Raw genomic sequence first — 20,150 nt, 5'->3', positions numbered from 1 at the left:
CCACAAGGTGCTTTCGGTCACGTCACTTTATCACAGCAATAGAAAGCTAAATAAGACAGAGCGGGAGGAAGAGGAGAGAAAGACAAAAAGGAGGAAGGAAGTAGAGGGAAGGAGGATGAGAGGGAAGGGAAGGAGGAGAAATGGTGTGAGGAGGGAGGGGAGAAGAGTGGGGGGAGACGGGGGAAAGGGATGGAGGAGGGGAAGAAATGTGATTTTAATAGAGCCCTAGATGCCTCTAGATGCTTCTGGTTTTACTTGTAACGAAACAGATCACTGCTGTCCAATATCAAGCCATGTCCTCTCTGGACAGTTTTATCAACTGTTTGTAACAAGTCACAAGAAGAGTTGAAACAAAGTACTTTGCCATTGTTGGAAACTTGTCCTTGGCTGGCTTTACAGGTCCCAAAACATCCGATTATATTGTATCAAAAAAATGCAGAGACCACATGAAAAAAATACACTAACATTTACCTATGCATTTATTGATGAGACTTCTGAGAAGTGAAATTCCATGCAGGCCATCAGTGATATTTTATAGGTTTGATAATACACATCTTGGAAGAACTATTGGGTTTCGAAAGCACAAGGTATTTGCTGAAAACCTTGCTGTTATTTAAGAGATTCCCAATGAGAAAATTCACTTACTTTATCACAAAAAAAGTCTTGACATTTGTTAATGGAAGTAATGAAATGTTGACTGCTTCCTCAGCTGCCAGTAAAGAAATCGGGTTATCACACAGAGGGAATGCTAAAACAACAGGAGGGGGGAAAGAAAGAGACATTCTTCTCCCAGGAACCTCCGCCTTGAGAGTTTCTCCTTATTGCTAAGCAGCAAGATATTCTTCTTGTTTTCTTTTTGATTGTTGTTGTGTGTGGCTTTTGTTTTGTTTTGTTTCATTTCTCGAGACAGGGTTTCTCTGTGTGGCCCTGGCTGTTCTGAAACTCACTATGTAGACCACCTGGCTTTGAACCCAGAGATCTAGCTGCCTCTACCTCCCAAGTGCTGGGATTAAAGACGTGTGCCACCACCGCCAGGTGTAGCAATAAATTCTAAAGGGATTTTACCAGAAACTAAAGTTAGAATTTCGAGAATTAAAAGGTTATTTAAATATATATATACATATATATATAGCATATGAAGTCATGAAAGCATGCTCAAATTCATCATTGACATTTTTTAAACATTTTATTTGGGAGTTTTATACAAATTCAGTATTATTTTTTTTCTTTCACTTGGTATTTTTCTTAGAATTTTATAATAATAACGAAAATATACATAGTGATTTTTTACTAAAGCTCATGTGAGCTGTTCCTCAAATCCTTTGAATTTACCCCAGTATGTCACATAAATATGACTTTCTATGTGTGCATTGGCAGGAAGAATTCTCGTACAAGTTGGACAGTGTCAAATATGCTATTATCCACAATAAAAGCAGTACATTTAATGAGGCTCAAAAGATACTTTCATCCAAAAGCAATGAGAAGGAATCTGAAAACCTCTGAAATTACAGAAAGTTCAGTTTTACAGAATGTTTGAAAAAAAAAGATTATTCTTATCATTTTTTTAAGTTAGTGAACAAAACTGAAGACTGCCTAAATAAAGTCGTTCAAAAAGGACAAATGTCAACCGACCGCCGGAATCAAAATGTCAACCGACTGCCGTAATCATATTGTTCATCTGAAGATACATCAGCTACTAAAAGCCCAGTTACTACCTCATATGTAAACTGACTTCTTATTGCCTTTAAATACATGGTTATATTGAGGAATAGGTCTGTGTGTCTGACTGTTCTACTCTGGTTTTGCCATCATCCCTTAAATATGCCTGATGAGAAGAATCAGAGACAACAAACACATTCTCTAAGGGGGGGCCACTTTTTGGGATCATCCACAGACTCCAAAATCAAGCTCACTATTGTCTTAGGAAAAACTCTGATACGAATGACATCAGACCTTGAGACTAACACTGAAAATGCACACACGAAACTCCAGACACAGGAGCCAAGAACAAATGCTACAGTCGACTTCCTACTTCATGTGTGAGCGCACTCAGAACCAGACTATGCAGAACTTCTGTTTTGGAAGCATGAAGGTGACATGGTCACAATAGTAATGGTCAGCAGACAATGTTTTCCTGGGAGGAGGAGGGGAAAGGAATAGAATCACCTCCCATAAAGAGAACAATGAAAATGCCCTAAGGAAGCCTAGTACATTCCACTCTGAAGTCTCTCGATCACAAGGATTAACTGGAACATAAGACATACAGTAGTGGTAGAGATCACAATTATTGCTCTATCTGTTCCTTTCTTAGTACTTTGGTAATAACAGGAGATGCTGTTACATTTTATCTCCAGATCTCCTGAAACCTTAATAAATATGTAGTTTATAAAAACATAACATTATTGAAATGTCCCTTATTTCATTCAATTGAAAATAAAGTAAAAACCTCAATCTAGCACCTTCTAAGACATCAAAATCACTTATGAAGTTCTATTCTAATTCTGAAAAAAAAATAAGTTGAATTCAAGACATTAAAGTCAGATATACTGTATCTGACCTGAAATTAAAGTAGGATTGAACATATTAAAAATGGCTGCATCGTGTATGAAATCTGAACTATTAACATAAATTTGAATTCATGTACCTTTTAAAAAACATTTAGAAAAGGCATTCATTATATAAAACACACTTTACATTCAAAATTGTGTGTTAGCACAAAGCAGTTTTCAGTCTACAGGAATAAGATCAAGTGGCAACAAAAATCATTATATTTTATCTGTTTGAAATTACCTTAAAATACCACAAGGACTTAAAACACTGCAAACAACTATTCAGTCTGCAGCAATTATTTCAGCCAACCAGAGCTACAATGACTACGCATACAGAGTATAATACAGACATGTAGTAACTATAAATACATTATGCTAACAATGTTAAGTTTTGCTAGCTAACACAGAATCCCTTTAAGTTATTTTTGGCATGGTGCCAGAAGCTGTGTGGAGCCTGGATGCAAAGAGTTGCTTATTTGTAGATTCACAACACGAAGCACTCAGAATCTTCAAGTAGACTGTACACTTAAAATGTGGGCTTGTTCATGTATTCTTCCATTGTCTGAAAGAGAACAGTGAGTTAGAGTAATCTTCCCTGTAAACCCCGTGCATTAACAGACTATGATTGTTTTTCATTCTGTTGGGTGTTTTTTTTTTGCAATACTGAAAAAATTTTGAAATCATATATAGACATAAATCTTTGTATTCTACAAGTTTGAATATCATTTGTCTACATGTCCATGGCTGTAAATACATTGCTTTCAATTGAGAAAAGGCTAAGTTTGATCAGGAAATGGATGTTTGAGGAAAGAGATGTTAAAACAACAACTGTGGAGATATCACAGTTGATTGAAAGCTCATGTATCTAAATGGCCGTGAGGACCACATGCAGCCATGTGTGTTATAAAGGCCCCAAGTATAGCAACATATGCATTGTTTTTAGTACTTTGCAAAACCTTTTCACTAAAGCTACAGCCCAGTCAGAAGTGATAACTATCCCATGATTCTGGGGGATCTCTGCTACGCATTTTGGAAGAGCATTTCTCCAAAGCATCCAGAACCTCTTTCAGTTATCAAGCTTGCTACTAGCCCCCAAGATTGAGTTTTCTGTCTTCATCTTTTCTTTAAGTGTTTGATGAGACAGGTAGAATTCCACAGTGGTATTGCAAACTCCCTCCTTCTGAACAAGACACACATTTGTGAAAAACAATGACCCAGGTTACATCGGTAAGAGAGCTCATGGGGGTGGGGGGCACATGAGGAGGCAGCAAGTTATCCTTAGGCAATATGTTGAGTCACTGGGAGTCACTGTCAACTTGCTTAGCAATCAAATTATGCACCTGAAAAATGTGTGTCACCATTCAACATCTCAGGAAAGACTGGCAGCATGGGCCAAAGGGATCAAAGCTATTGGCCAGCAAGGTTGTCTAGAGCAGCTCAAACTGGGGGTCACATATGAGATATCCTGCATATCAGATATTTACATTATAATTCATAACAGTAGCAAAATTACAGTTATGAAGTAGCAATCGAATTTGGGGTCACCACAACACAAGAACCATATTAAAGAGATTAAAGAGTCGCAGCATTCGGAAGGTTGAGAACTACTGCTCTAGAAGATACCCAAATGAGAAATCAGGTTTCTAACTCCTTTCCCTGTCTCTTCAGGATCTCAGTGTACCACTGCTGAAATTGTTTGTGCTTAGTCAGTCATACTTTCTCTAAAGCTTGTCAGCCTCCTAACTGAGCACTGGACTAAAAGGCTTATATTCAAACACATCTGCCCTGAATCTCCTCTTGAATATTCCATCCTTATCTTTTAACTTGACTGGGGTATCGACAGTGGCCCACAGTCTATGTGGGTTTTGTAGTATTTATCCCCATTTAAAAAGATCCAAAACAAATTAAATCTAAAATTTGTTTAGAGTAAGAGACAACAGCACATTATCGATATTAAAAAGGTGACAAAATAAAACCTAGAATAGCATATTCTGCTTGTTTGATACTCTTATGTGTGCTACGGCTATGTAGTCTTTGCAGTTAAAATGTCTTACTTTTGCTCATTTGACTAAAATGAACTGATTATATGCACATATTTCCTGACCCTTTCTGCAGTCTTGGAGAAGCATGAGACGGTCAAGGGCATAGAATGATTGCCTCACAGCCTCAAGGGGCCACATGGCTCTGGTTATCTGCTCTGTATTAGCATGAGGTGACTCCAGGGCTGCCCTGCCTGCCCTCTCTGAGGTCTATCACTCCGGGGGCGTAAAGGAGTGATGTAAGACTTTGTTGTCTTCTTGAGATTGTTACTAAAAAGAGTTGGAACTGACTTAAAATGGTCACGGTCTCAAATCTTTGTCTTCCCTTGCCTTCACAAGAGTCGTGCTAGAGTTGTCTTGGAACCGATCTGGAGACTCTCACACCTTGGTAGTATGCATTCTGTACCTAATATACATTCCCTTTCTACTGCATTGTGGTTTTAGCTTATGCTCTGAAGGTTGGTCTCTGGTTTTACTCCAGTTGACCTTCCCTTCCTGCCAGGCTATTGTCTGTGAAGATCATTCACTTATGGCTGCCCCCATCTGGTAACCTTAAGAATTACAACCTCTACTCTTTGGTCTCCATGCTTCTAACTTTATGACATCACCCTCATTGCTGTTACCCCCTCCCACAAGTCATCCCCAGCCAATCAGACTTTCTGAATTATCAACATCTGACCTGGTTACATGCAGATTAAGATCTGAGCACCAGGAGCTTTGAGACTATTGATCCTCTTATCAAATATGTGAAAATGGCTTGTGTTTCTCTCCCCTGGCCCAAGAAACTTTTATTGGGTATAATTGAGGGGAAAGTCCAAAGAGGAATTTCATCATTTGTAGTTGTTCTAAAAGAAGACAATGTCATAGAGTCCTTCATCAACCTCTAGTAATTACAAATGTGTACTAAATAAAGGAAATAAAGGGGCAATTCTTTTCCTTTGTGCAATTTGAACATTTTCTCCTACACATCCTATACATCATAGAGGCCTTCATCAACCTCTAGTAGTTACAAATATGTACTAAGAGCAGAAGGTCAGGAAATAAAGGGGCAATCCTTCTCTTTTGTGCAATTTGAACATTTTCTCCTACACATCCTATGCTTTCTGAAGCACACTAGACACAAAGTCAACTTCTCAAAAAGCTCTCCCAAACATTCACTGACATCAGTGGGGGTAGGGGAGTACCAGAGCCCTTGAGAACACTAGCAACTCTCTCTCATTTGACAGATTCTGGTCATTCAACAGGTGCCATTTAAAGACAGACACAACCTCGCCTGCTCACTGGGGTACACGGGACACCTAATTCTACCCATTCACACTGTCCATTCAGTCACCAGGAACATGAACCAGCCAATTAGTGCTTTACTGTGACAGGGCTGACTTCTTGAAATGCCTGCTTTCAAGATTTAAAGGGAACTAGGAACACAGATTCACCAAAAGCTCTTAAAAGCCTTAAAAGCCTGTTTCCTGCAGCTGGGGGGACTTGAAAAGCACACAGGTGTGTCTTGGCCTCAATGCAGGATGCTTTAATTACCAAAGTGCCAAAGAGCCTGTGCAAAGTTGGCCTCCCCTCCAGGAAGCTTCCATCTTAAAGACCAAGAAGAGAGTCTTAGGAAGAGCCCCCATTTCCTACTCACTGCTTCTCCACCCCAGTGTATTTAGATAGATGTACTTTTGTGGAATTTCCAAGCACTGATGTCCTCGGAGCCTCATAAAACCCACTTTTGTGACATTTGGAAAGAGTCGAGTAAGACTCAAAGAGGTTTGATGCATTTCTTCGAGGCGATAACACCTCTAGCAGTGAATGCATTGGCCTAACAGGCACACAGAGTTGCTCATGGAAGCCCACCCTTGTCTTTCTCACGTCCACTCACCTGAGGATGGAGTCCCTCCATGGGCAGGAGTAAGTAATCAGCTCAAAGTACTGCCAAGACAGTTGCTGGGAAATCATGCCTAATGTCTTAATAACTTAATCAGTCTCTTATTTCCAAATAGCAGGAAGAATGGCTTTAGCACCAATTTTAAAAAGGTACTTTACAATTCTTGAAATCCTCTTGACTCTTGACCTGCTGTTATGAAAACAGGAAGATGGAAAGACCCACTGAGGCCAGGTGTGGTACATGCCTGTCATCCCAGCACTTGGGAGGTAGAGGCAGGAGAATGGTGAGCTTAAAGCCAACCTGAGTTACATCCTGAGACTGTCCAAGAAGGCAAACACACAGCGGAGAGTCGGGGCAGCAGGGGGAAGGGAAGGGGAGGGAAGGAAGACCCACTGACATCCTGGGAAACCTGGGACAGGATCTAAGCACCCAGAAACATGCTTGGTTTAGGACTGCTCAGAGCTACCCCATCTTAGAGGGCAAAGGACAGAGAACACAGTGCTGTTTTTCAGTGTCCTTGAAGGGGTTAATGTAGGTTATATTCCCCTACTGTGTCTGATTCACAGCTGGGATGCTTCTAAAAAGAAAAGTCCCAGGATATTATATGACGCCATCAGAGTAAGGAGCAGCGCCAAGCACAGGCTTCAGGACCTGTTAACATCTCAGCAATCCAGCCATGAGTGCTCCTGATTTCTTCATGCAAACAAGAGCACATAGACCTAAGACCTTCCCAAGAGGCAGGGAATTTCAATTAAAATGACAAATGCCATCTTCGATAACATAGCTCTAATATTCCTAGCAATGAAATAACTATGCATTACTTTTTCTCTTCCCAAGGCAGAGCAGGTATTTTAATGAAAGCCTTTTTATACATCTTATAAAATTTATGTTTGCAAAGAATAGCACCAAGTGGTTTATACCCCTCAGAGGGTAGGATATTCTCAGACCCCAAAGATCAGCCAAACAGGACAAGCAAAGACTCACATCTAAACTGCAAGGGTTAAAAGTGCTATGTCGTATTTCTTAACTACAAACATGAGCAGGATTTTTCACCTGTTGAACAGGTTAACACCTACTTAGAATTGCTGGAAGAATTGAGTGAGCTAATACATGTAAATTGTTTAAAGTTGAAGCTATGCCTGGCACAGCATGTAGGTGCAGTGCTCAGAGTAGTGGCTACATTATAGTTAGTGCTGTAATCAACATCATCTTCCCCATACATAGAAAACCATACTGACCTCTTGTAACATATCACAGTCTTCAATGGCTTTGACTGCTGTTTTCTTGGATGTTTCCTGAATTTCTCCACCTATTATAAATTCATCGAGGATAAAATATGCCTTTTCAAAATTAAAGATAATATCCAGCTCACAGACCTGGTAAGGAAAAGAAAATAAACATTTTGATAACTTTGGAGCAGAATCGGGAAAGCATCTGCCACTGTCTCCAGATTTCACAACATTGTCATTCAAGTGCTAGGCAAACACAAAATACCACATAGCATTTTAAGAACAGAAAGATGGGAGGAGAGGATCCCAGACCTTTAGTAAAGGTAAAACCAAATCCTATTAAAGCAGAGCATGTCTTTAGAGAAGGCTGTGGTGGTTTGAAAGAGAAATGCCCACCCATAGGCTCAAGTATTTGAACACTTGGTCACCAGCTGGTAGTGCCTGGGGAGATTACAGATCCTTTAGGGGGTCCAGCCTTGGTAAAGGAAGGAGGTCAGTGGGGGCAGACTTTGAGAGTTGATAGCCCCATCCCTCTTCCAGTTCACACACTCTCTACATCCCTGCTTCCTGTGTGAGGCTGAGCTGTGACTTCTCAGTTCCTTGCTCCCGTCACCTGCTAAAATGCTTGCCCTCCCATTATGGACCTCTTCTCTGGATCTGTAAGCCAAATCAACTCTCCTCCATAAGTTGCTTATGGTCATAGTATTTAATCACAGCCATGGGAAAGTAACTAATAGGATGTTTTGTGCTGTAACATAAAATGTGAGTCTTCATGGAGGGATGAGGCTTCTAGGCTCCTGTATCCATATGTTAACTAGTTGAAAGTTACAGTCATCATAGAGAAGGGATACTCAATTGAGAAAATGCCTCCATAAGATTGGGCATCAGGCATTTAGGGCATTTCCTTAACTAGTGATTGATGTGGAAGGGCTCAGCTCATTACGGGTGGTACCATCCCTGGGCTGGTGGTCCTGTGTTCTACAAGAAAGCAGACTGAGCAAGCCATGAGGAATAAGCCAGTAAGCAGCACTCCTCGATGACTTCTGCATCAGTTCCTGCCTCCAGGTCCCTGCCCTGCTTGAGTTCCTGTCCTGACTTCTTTAATGATGAACTCTGATGTAGAAGCCTCAGCTGAATAAACCCTTTTTCTCACCAAGTTTCTTTGGCCATGGTGTTTCATCACAGCAATAGTAACCCTAATTAAAATACCTCTTCTTCCCTTGGTCCTGATCTGTTGCCTTGGTTACCAGTCCTATTGATTCTACCATCTAAATAGAGCACTAGCCTGTAACCCCTCCCATTGGGTTTACAGCAATGACCTTTTAGGTTATCTCTTTACCCATTCAAGACCATAGTCAGCCACACTTTGCTAAGATGCTGTTCTCATTCCTCTAGGTTTCAAGATAGATTTCATTCCCCAGTGTGACAGGATTTCACCACCCTACCCCGACCTCAACAACACATCTCTGCTTTCCTGTGCCTGCCTCTTATACCTGCCATAGTCACACAAGCCACCAGCTCACCATGTTTTCATGCACATGCCAGAAAGAATTGAACAGGTCCCCAAATCCCTTCCTTTTATTCTCCTACTGACAAGAGCATACGGAATTTCCAATGCAGAAAGAATTCTTCAAAATCCCCACCTAACATAAGCACAATATGAAAAAAATAAGGCCAGGTACAAGGTGTATATACCTTTAATCTCAGCACTCAGGAGGGAGAGGCAGGTCGATCTCTGTGAGTTTGAGGCCAGCCTGTTCTACATAGTGAGTTCTAGGACAGCCAGAGTTCAAAAAAACCAAACCAACCAACCAACAACAACAAAATAATAAAAGCAATTTATAAGTAAAGCAATAAAGTGCTAGGAAAGTCTCTAAATGTACTAACCTTGGTTTTTGGCTTCTGTAGTTCCATTTCGGGCTAACCATTCTTGTTACCTGAAGTATGTCACCCAGGATATGGTTTTTGTGCTTAAAAACTCAGTCTGAGAAAGGCTTGATGTTATACTGGGATCCCAAAAGCTCAGTATAGTCACCAGCCAGCTAACAAAGACTTTCTATTGGCAGGATTCTCTGGTAGATACCCACAACACTGACAACCTGAGTTCAATGCAGAGCCCGTGTAAAGATAAAAGGAACTCCACAAAGTTGTCCTCTGCCTTCCACATGTGCAATGCAGCTTGCATGCAATGTTACACACACACTATACACACACACACACACACACACACACACACACACACACACTATACACATACCTAATGATAATAATACAGTGCCTAACAACAAATAAATATTTTTTTAATTTCTGGACTCAACAGTTCCACAAGGGGTTTAGTCCCATGATATACTAAAATCAGTCCCCAATAATACATATAAGCAACAATCATTATGAAGGCCTCATTTATAAGAATAATTGGGAACAATCCAAAGTCCATTCATAGGGAACTATTGACACAATGTATGTACATCTCTACAATGACATAGGAATTCTATGTACAATTTGGACAGAATAGGGTAGTTTACACGGAAGGATGTGGGAAAATCTCTAACAGGCTTGTAAGGAGATAGAAGAGTATGCATACTACAATCCATTTGTTTAAACTTAAAAGATTATCTGTATAGAAGGGTATAAAATTTAATTTTTAAATTTTGAACAATAAAACTAAACAGAAAGAACTTACAGAAAATTAGACATTCATGCACAAGAAAGAAAAGGCCAGAAGAACCAGTTACCAGAGGCCAGGAGGTAGAAGTCAGGAGCGACAGGAGCTACAGCAGAGAGACCTCAGCGTTCAAGGCTGGTATAGACTAGAAATTCAAGATAAGCAGGAGACTCATTAGGACAAAGCATCAATGGAGTCCTACGAGTAGACCTCACAAACACCCCTACAAATTCACTAGGAACTTTCTGTGGCCTCTTCTGAACAGTCACCTGTCCCCAGACCCAAGGGTTCCTTCAACAGGCCTGGGGCAATTAATTTCATGCATCTAGTTTCAGGGAATAAGGTATGCAGAATCAGATACACACAATCATGGAGAACGTTGCAGGTGAGCAAGTATTTCATACATAACAACTCCAAAGAGCTACTTACTCTACAGCCCACCTCCATCTGAACAGAAGGGGTGGCAGCCTGCAGAACTGGGGTTCTTCCTGCTATTCCTTGACTACTTACAAACTCTGTCCCAGCATATACGAACTATGCATTTGATGCTCAGAGACCACAGAGTTATATATGTAGTGCCTTCTTTTACAGTCCTTGCTAATAAACAAACCTTTCTCTGACCCGCCCTGCCATGTATGTAGACTACGGCATGCAGCTTACAAACAGCAGAAAAATGGCTGCTTCATGTTACCTTCCTCTTCCTCTTTTTGTGTGTGTGTTCTCTAGTGTGGCTTACAGTTCTTCTCTTACAGCGAGTACATACTACTGTGATCATGTTTCTGACATTTCATCAACTAAATCCCTTTGGATCTGGTCTAAGGCGCATCTGCCCTTGACCTCCGCTTTAAAGTAAATACAGGAAGTTTCAAGTTACACTAAGGAAACATTTCAGATAATAAGAATGACTACAGGGCTACCTGAAAAACAATATATAAGTAGTAACCAATCGTTTATATATTTTTGCTACTTGTTATATTTTACCCTCACAATCACCAGTGAAATTAGCAAAGCAAATATTTTTATCAGCCTTTTTTGTGTCATATTCTCATCAGTAAAAAGGAGATAGATGGCAGGTCTGAAATCAGACACCAGGATCAAGACACTCAGTGTTCCTCCTCTTACAGTAGAAAAAGTCCCTGTGTCAAATCCAAAAGTTTTTTGGGACAACAGCATCTACACACTCAGAACACATCAATCAAAATTCATGCTGCAATGCAGAATCTCTGGAAATACGGCAGGTGTCTAAATCCCTTATCTATTGGGAGACCCCCAAAGCACTGCTTCTTAGCATGTGCAAACTGGGGTTAATGCTACTTACTGAAGATTGAATGATTAACTACACAATCCTTGATAATCTCCTTAGAATTGAAAAGTACTATGAGACACATCATCCAAATTAGTAACCAGAGATTTTGTTTTTTTTAATCTGTCTTCAAAATACAGTATTTTCAAGTTATAAGTTTCCCCTTGCATAATCTAAGGGCAGAATTCAAAGAAATCTTTGGTATTAGCATGAGAGGAAGGGAAACCCAAAGAAAAATATCTTATTGCTGAGATGATATCACTAAGGATCAGCCTAGAAGCCTTTGGTCATCACTGTTAATTAGTAAGAATGAACACCTGCTGGGCCTGGAGCCCTGAAGTGCTCTTAGTTTAATGAGAGATTCATTGAACGTTTTAGTGAATTAAAATTTTGATTCATGACAGAGATGGAGATTGTAGAAGTGTACCAGAATTGGATGGAGAACAAATGCTTGAGAGGCAGGAAGTTACTTTGATCCTCTTTACCCTTTCCCTGGGTCTAGACCCTGGTGGCGGTCATCCTACGAGAGTTTAGAAGTGATATGCTCTGAAATCCCTGATTGAGTTTCAGCTAGGCACAGGGAGATCAAAATTAAACCTCCAGTCACACAATAGAAGTCGGTTTAATCCACATAAACAGAACAGGTCAAACCAGAGTTCAGAAATGAGGACAAGAAAGCAGTTTACAGCAAAGCTCAGACTTCAAGAAACTCCTTTAGGCCCTTGCAAAAGGCCACATGTGTAGCTCATTTCAGAGGAAAGCACCAAACATGTCAGAATTCATTAGAATAAAAGAAAGCATGAAGTTAGATATTCCTGTGTTTCAAAGCATGCTACTTTATACGTATGCCTTAGGAAAAAAATAAAAATAAACTTGGTGAGGCAGCAAGAGGAAGAGAACATGGCGTCGCTTTGTTATTAATCCTAAATACTGACAATAACTGAAATCTCCAAAGCAACGCACGTGTTAGCTCTCATAACATCATTTACAAAGGAAAATAGGGGAGAAAGTTCGTTTAGAAACCCACCCAATATTGGTTATGGTGAAGCCTGCTGCAAAAAAAAAAAAAGAAAAAAAGAAAAAAAGAAAAAGGGGAAATAGTTAAGACCCAACCCAACCAATGACGAAAATGCGAAAATGTCACCTGTTCAGTTTCAGAGAAAGAATGCTAAAAATTCTTCTGAAGGTAAATTCTCCCAACACCACTTGATAAACGTCCACGGACCAAGGGAATGAAGAGGGCTTTGCTGGAGGAACTGGTCCACATTTGGTAGTTTTCTTTCCTGCAACTGTGCGTTTTATTGGTGTCTCTAGAACATTTGCTAACATCTGACCCAGAGGTATTTAGAGCAGTGGGGTGTGGGGGAGGTCAAAGGTCTTGACCTCAGGGAAGGGCCAGGTTTGCACTGGGTAACTTTTGCAGCTGGTGGGATGCTCAGTGCTATTGTACAACCTGGAATGCTGCTGCTGATAGGTGCCCAGGGGCAAGAACACAGCAAGGGTGGGGGAGTTGTCTGCTGTGTTGTCACTGTGTGAAAGCATACATTATAGCCTAGGAGGTGTGGAGTTTTTCAAGAGGGATAGGAAAAGTGATAGGAACTAATGCTCCACCCCCACCCCGCCCCCAGGGCTGTGCTTTATTAAAAAAAAAAAAATGCTCACTCACCAGCAGGCCAAGCAGAAAGGCAAAAAAGAGATTAGAGATAGAAATTTTCAAGTAAGAAGCTGAAAGTGAAACCTAAGTAAATGCGCTACACTATCGAGAGGGAAATGAAGGAGTTTTAGGTTGAAATGGAAGAGACAGGTAGGTTCTAGTAACAGGCAAACAAAGGCAAAAGAACCCTGACTTTTTGCAGTGAAGGGCTCTGTGACATAGCAAACTCAAACCACCAGAAAGAGCAGGCTTGCCAAAGGCAGGCGTAGTACTTGATCCTGAGAAGACCAGCAAAGACCATCACCGGGTAAGCAAAGAAGATAATCGAAGAGGAGATCACCCAGCAGTAGAGTCTGGGAGAAGGAATCCAGACACACTAGAGGCAAAGCATTTGGAAGAAGAGGAGGGAGAGCTCAGGGGGAAAAGAAAACCAAGGAGGGGTCCCCAGATACACAGGCCAAGATCCAGCAGACAGCAACATCATGGCAAAAGGGGGGGGACATTTAAAGGATGAATAAGGATCCGGTGCTGCAGAGAGGACAAAGCAGGGAAGGCTTGGGAAACATCAATGGTGCAGAGCAGTATGGAGGGCTCAATGGTAGCTGGAAACCTCCGGGGGCCCTGCTGCAAGCTGGTGTGGAGTGAATGGATGGACTCTGAAGATGGGAGCAGCTGTGACAGATGTTATTTAAATAAATGCAAATGAGATTGCAGAATATCCAAATGAAGTGAAAGGATTGGGGACTTTTGTTTGTCTGGGTTGGTTGGTGTTGTTTTCTCTTGTGTACTAGAAATATTGTAACTTTAAACAATGCCAAAGAAAGAACATAATGTCAAAACAGAGAAGAAATGGTAAAGTCGGTGAGAAATAAGGGATGGAGATCACTCACAATTAGATTCAGGCTCCCTGAGACAAGGCAATCTGAAGGCAAAGAACACACCCACATCTTCTGAGTGATTCATTTGCTAAGAAATACAGGTAGGGAGGAATCCTGTAATTCTGAACCATGGTGCGCCAGCACCATCCTTAGTACAATGCAATTGAGAACGAGAAAAGGAACACAAGATATGAGCAGAAACACAAACGGAGATAGATAGACTCTAAAAGGCTGGAAGGACACTTACATTTCCAAAGTATTTGTCCAGTAACTCCACATAACGATGTACAATCTCTAGTGTCAAGAGCTCATTGTCTTGATTTTCTATTGCACAGCAAAAATATAAACTAGCATACCTTGGAAAGAAAAAAATAAGGAAAAGCAATATTGAATGAGACAATCAACAGGCCTAAGTGGGTTTTCCCAATGGGTGTGCAGCCTCCTGCTCTCAGGAGATTCTCCCCCTACAAGGATAAAAACCGCTGCTCATGGCAAACAGTACACTTCTTAAATATAAAGCAGAATATAAAAAGTGCTGCAGTGGTTGATGATTTCAGTTAATCACATGAAAGGCTCTCAACAGAGCTTTATACCTTGAAGAGCTACGCTCACAAGGATGGTAACTTTGGCCCATGGTAATCAGGGTGTTTGTTCTAGCCCCTCTCCAGTTTGTAAATTGTCATTGAGTGGCTTAGAATGGATCACCATTCAAAGCCACAGAAGCTGCATTGCCAAAGCACTTCCTAGTATAACTATCAGACTGCACACGGCACACTTCTTTTCCCCTTGGGTTTCATAAGCATTCTCTTAGAGTAGATGCCCAGTGTGAATTCTTCCTTTTGGAAACTGTAGTTTGATAGAGGACATTGGGTCAGGATGGTTATGTTCAGATCCTAACTTTGGCATCCATTAACTGAGACTTCATTGAAAACCTTCCTTTACCTCTCAAGCCTCAGATCTCTCATTTATGAATTAGGATTCCTCACCAGTATGGTCTTGCCACTTCAAACAGGTGCATCAAAAGAAATACAGGCTTTAAAGGAAGAAAGTTCTGGACTTGAGTCCTGTCTCTGCTGATTACCATTCAACTACTGTGGCTGGGAAGTAATTACTTAAACGGTGTGTCCTCAGTTCACCCATCCACAAGTATAGACAACTGTAACATGAGCAATCCATTTGGAGGCGGTTCTCATTCCTCTATCGCATTCACTTGTGCTTTCTCAAACCACTTGTTACTGAATATATGCTGATTGCTTAATAAATATATATGCTTCTTGAAAACACGAACATAATCCGTCTCATTCACTTGCTGCTGTATCTACAGGCATTGAAATGATGCTGGAATGTAACCAGTGCTCACAAAATGCCACTGAGCATGTGCATGAAAATCCAACATATGGCTTAAGTATTTAGAATCCATCCTAGCACGTGGAACCTGTTTCAATCAATGGGAGAATCTTTACAAGCTCTCCCATTGTTGCAAATATTTAGACTCCCTCATCAAAGATCTCAGAAAGTGTTGATATTGATATCACAATCTAAAATATTCAGAAGGAAAATGAGCCAAAGCCACAATGACAAGGTTGGTTCTCCTGAAGTTACTCACACCTTTTATAGACAAGTTTCAGCTCCTTCCAGTCAATGAAGCTGCTTGTCCTGTGCCCTCGACAGAGCACAGTCTGGATGATATCCCGGGTGATCTTCTTCCTCTCTTTGTCAGGGAGTGTGGTGTACCATTTCTGCAGCCTCAGTTTCCCTTGTCGACTGAAGAGCAAGATGAAATGTATCTAGGATAAAAATACACAGAGAAGGCCAAGGTTTGGTCAGCCAAGTCACTCACCGCACAGGTCAGGGTGTTCAGGGCTGGGTGGAGCCAGGAATGTATACTGAGGAGATATTTACCAGCCTGAGAATGATCCCATCTATTAAACTACGTTTAACAAGTAGAGGAGCCAAATGTGGAACCAAACACACACACACACACACACACACACACACACACACACACACACACACACACACCTTTCTTCAGTTCCAGGAGAACATGTTTAAAAGGATTTAATTCCTTTGAAGGGTTGAAAATTCACTGACACAAAACACATCAAAGGAAGTAGTGTACTCTTTGAAGCAAATTCCTCCTGACAAGCAAAACAAACAAGAACAATGTTTTGACCACTGGTGGAAGGATTTACTTTAGTGACAGCCTTCTGTGCTCCATACCACAACTGTGAAAACACAGGAATCGAGAGAGGACAGTGGAAGGAGGAGGTGGTGTAACTATATTTTAATTTAAAAATTTTTAATGTTAAAAGGATGAAAGAAAATAAAGAGAAAGCAGAGAGGAAAAGAACAATAAACAGCAAGAGGACAAGACCTAAGTGAACACAGCTTCCATTGCTGTGTGGGGGCTCCTTTGGTGACCCCTGGTAGGTAATAGATAGGTTATAGATACCTACCTACCCCCTATCTATTGCCTACCTCAAGCCTCCTCAGCATCGTAGATGGGTAACAGTTTACAGAGTATGTTAGCCAAGGAAGATACCAGGAAGTGTTACCAATGCTACCAATAAGTAACTTGATTTTGTTTACAAATCAGTTTTACTATGTGTATTCAACATGAAGTTTCATATTTTACTGACCTTTAAGAACTTTAAATGAGAGTCGACAGTCCAAGTCCAGTACCTTAGAGGTAGGGTAGAACTTATTTAAAAAGACAGTCAAGTGTCCACTCTTTATTTTACAAAAGGCCACATTTTTCATTCCATCATATTAGAAGACTTAAAGTCTTATCTTTATTTATGTCTATGATTTATTTGTTGTGTTTTTATTGATTGAAAGCTAATAGAAAATGTGGAGTTGGAGAGAGGGATGGGTGACTAAGAGCACTTGTTGCTCTTTCGGGGGACCCTGGTTTGGTCTCCAAGCACCCCGTGGTTGCACACAACCATCCATAACTAAGCTTCCAGGGATTCAATGCCCTCATTTGAACTCTGAGGCCTTCAGACACTCAGTCAAGTAGTGGACATACATATGTGCAGGCAAAACATATCTATTTGAGAAATAAAATCAATAAATATGAAAATAAATTATAAGATGCTTTGTTTCAGTTAACTGTTTTGTGAGTGAAACAATATGTGCTGCAAACCAAGAATAACTACAGTCTAAAAAAGACAAAGCAAAAACAAAACAAATCATCTGTTCTTTTTGTCAAAGAGGTTTCTCTCTTAATGCCTAACAGCTCGGTTGGTGACTATTCCCGAGGTGAAGGGACACCAGAATCTTATCTTGGAATGTCCTCTAACTTACAGAATTTGGGGGCTTCTTTTTGTAATTATTTTATTTGTTATTAATATGCATGTGTGTGTGTGCTTCATCTCTCTGTCTTGCTGTCTCTGGTCTGTCTGTCTCTCTCCCTTTCTCTCTTTGTCTGTGGGGGGAGGTGTGTGTGTGCTTTGTTCTCTCTGTCTTGCTGTTTCTGTCTCTCTGTCTTTGTCTGTCTGTTCAAATGAAACAATGGAATCTGTTCAAGTACACTCAGTAGCTGCTATGCATAAGTCAAGGTTAGAAGACTCAGTCCTGGCAAGTTCTGTGATTTGCTCTGGGCCACCAGTTACCTCCTCAGAGGTTGGGCAAGCTATCAGCATGAACTGCACTGATTTCACAAGCTTATCGCCTCCTACAATTAATTTTTATCTAATTTATTGATGCAGTCATTCAGGGCACATTTGACCAATTCATTTCAAGTCGTTAATCAAACACAGTCTTGTATTAGCATTATCTTGAGCACAAAAAAAAAAGACAAATGAAAGGGTTTCTCTTTTCAGTATTTGTAGAGTCAACGTGGACTTGATGCCCAAAACAAACTTCATGTGACTTCAGAAAGCAATGCCCAACACTCCACCACCAGCAGCAGAGTTAATGTCACTGAGAGGAAGGAAAAAGGAGAAACAGTAACACTGGCCCCCTGGGCCCCTCCAGAAGTGTCATCCTCTTTTCAAGAGGGGCCACTTTATTGGCCAAATTTTGACAGGTCTAGTTTGGGCACAGGTGGTCTCTGGAATGCAAAGATGTATTGTCAGATGAATCTAGCATTCCTTGTTCTCAGCATCCACTAGGAGTAAGACTTGACCTCACTGGGAAAACCCAGAGCTTGGATAGTTTGTGTGTTTTCTTGTTATAGATCGCCATCAAGGGATGAGGCACCACCAGGCCTTTGAGGGAAACATGAAGCAGATTAGTGGCAATCCATTGGCTCTATTACTTTGAACCACTGTTGGCATTTTACTTCTTGTTCATTATTTATAGAAAAGGCTTCTAATAGCAGCACTGGTTCCTAGTGTTTGCAAAGTTACTAGCTCTTAACCTCAGTTCATGAAATGGACCCATGGCCAGCCTACACGATAAGAGACAACCAGGAACCTTCCCCTGTCCCCAGTACCTTTGCACCTTGAGCACCACGTTCTCAGGACGTGAGCCACAAATATAAATGCTCAGAACATGTTCCTCTGCTAACTTTATAGCAACTCTGCAAAGTCCCAGCCCAGATCAGCCCATCCATTCCTACCTTTCTTCTATTGGAGGTGCCAGCACCCCTGAGCTAGATCACAAAGGACTTCCCAGACTGGTACTACCATGACTGTCTGCTAAGTCAATTCATGAGTCCACAGTGGAGCTTGGAATATTCCAGATACTTCTTCATGTAAAGAACTCTCAAACATGTTCTAACTCATCAATCACCATGTCCCTCACAGTCCCTGTATCTATCCTCACTCCTTAACCCTGAGGAGAAGATAAAGGCCAATCTGAGGATTTCCTTGCCTCCTCCCTCATCCACACACTCACCCCTAACCCAGTGTGTGTTCCTTCACTGTGGAGGAATACAGCATCTCCCTTAGTCCTCGCCTTTCAGCCTTTTCTTACCTCCTACGGAGTGTGCTTCATTGTTTCTACATTTCCCACCAACGCAGCATCTTCTGTAGCTCTGTACAAGCAGACGCTGGGTAAATAAAGTTTCTCTGTCCTTAAAAACACAGTGGCTATCTGTAAAAACCCCTGACCTTCAGCCGAGTGAAGAACCCAGTGAGTCTACTTTAAAAGATCTACCTTTAAAATATGTCTAAGAATGGAAGTAAATAAAACTGGGTATGATGTGTGCCTGTAATCCTAGCTCTAAAGAAGCAGATGCAGGAAGGTCAAGAGCTTCGGGTTAGCCTGGGTTACATAAAGGGACTCTGTGTCCAAAAAGCAAAATGCAAGTGAAAAACGGAGATAAATGCTCAGAATTAGATGTCCTCTGTACTAACACACTTAAAACTGGAAAATGCCTTACTATCTAAAAATAGATAAGGTCTTGCTTGGGTGATATTTACTAACTGATTTCAATAAACTAACAATTCTGTTGATAGACTATAAAACCATGAAGTTGGATATGTAAGATTATACCCAAAATGGATTATACTTGCAAGGAAATTATACAGTGGAATTTTATCTCACAGAAAATATTGTTTTCCTCTCCTTCATACTACACTGAATTTTCTAAAATTCACATGTATGATGTGTAATAAAATATCTTAACAGGTTCAATAAAAACCAGTCAGTATTCTATCCAAAGCCTAACACTGAGTGAATGCTGAGGTTCTCTTGCTCCACAGAGTGGCACCCTGTGCAGGGCAACCTATAGCAGTACTGAGTGGCTGCCAGTGCATGGAGGACGGGAAAAGCAGACATGATTGCTGGGCTAGTGAAAATGCTCGGCACGGTATTATTATGGCAGAAACATGTTATTATATATTTGTGTAAACTGATACAATGCCCAACGCCAAAGTGGACCTTAGCATAAACTATGGATTCAGGTGGCAATAAAGGTTCATCAATTATTAGCAGAGGTGCCATTTGGCATAGGATGTTGATAATGAGGGAGGCTGCGTCTACAGGAAGCCTTTGAACAGTAAGCT

General features: G+C 40.9%; 1 protein-coding gene across 4 annotated transcripts in view; it reads right to left on the bottom strand.

The window, feature by feature from the left end:
* Window positions 1-1,167: 1,167 nt before the first annotated feature.
* Ap1s3 (adaptor related protein complex 1 subunit sigma 3) overlaps window positions 1,168-20,150 on the bottom strand; it is a 55,831-nt gene continuing 36,848 nt past the window's right edge. For 2 of the 4 annotated variants that reach the window (XR_002385410.2, XR_005879878.1), the window contains exons 2-6: window positions 15,805-15,983; window positions 14,444-14,552; window positions 7,706-7,843; window positions 6,462-6,656; window positions 1,168-3,111 (exon numbers count right to left, since the gene is read on the bottom strand). Coding sequence is in view for 1 of the 4 variants with exons in the window: in XM_040753234.1 (XP_040609168.1) it covers window positions 3,076-3,111; window positions 7,706-7,843; window positions 14,444-14,552; window positions 15,805-15,983 (462 nt within the window). In the remaining 3 variants the exon portion in view is untranslated. The remainder of the gene's footprint in view (window positions 3,112-6,461; window positions 6,657-7,705; window positions 7,844-14,443; window positions 14,553-15,804; window positions 15,984-20,150) is intronic. The other 2 variants (XR_005879879.1, XM_040753234.1) reach the window with 2 other exon arrangements.

Source organism: Mesocricetus auratus, unplaced genomic scaffold (assembly GCF_017639785.1).
Source record: "Mesocricetus auratus isolate SY011 unplaced genomic scaffold, BCM_Maur_2.0 Super-Scaffold_100010, whole genome shotgun sequence".
NCBI classification, from domain to species: Eukaryota; Metazoa; Chordata; class Mammalia; order Rodentia; family Cricetidae; genus Mesocricetus; species Mesocricetus auratus.
Note: the sequence above shows the minus strand (reverse complement) of the source record. Positions and strands in the feature narration are given on the sequence as shown.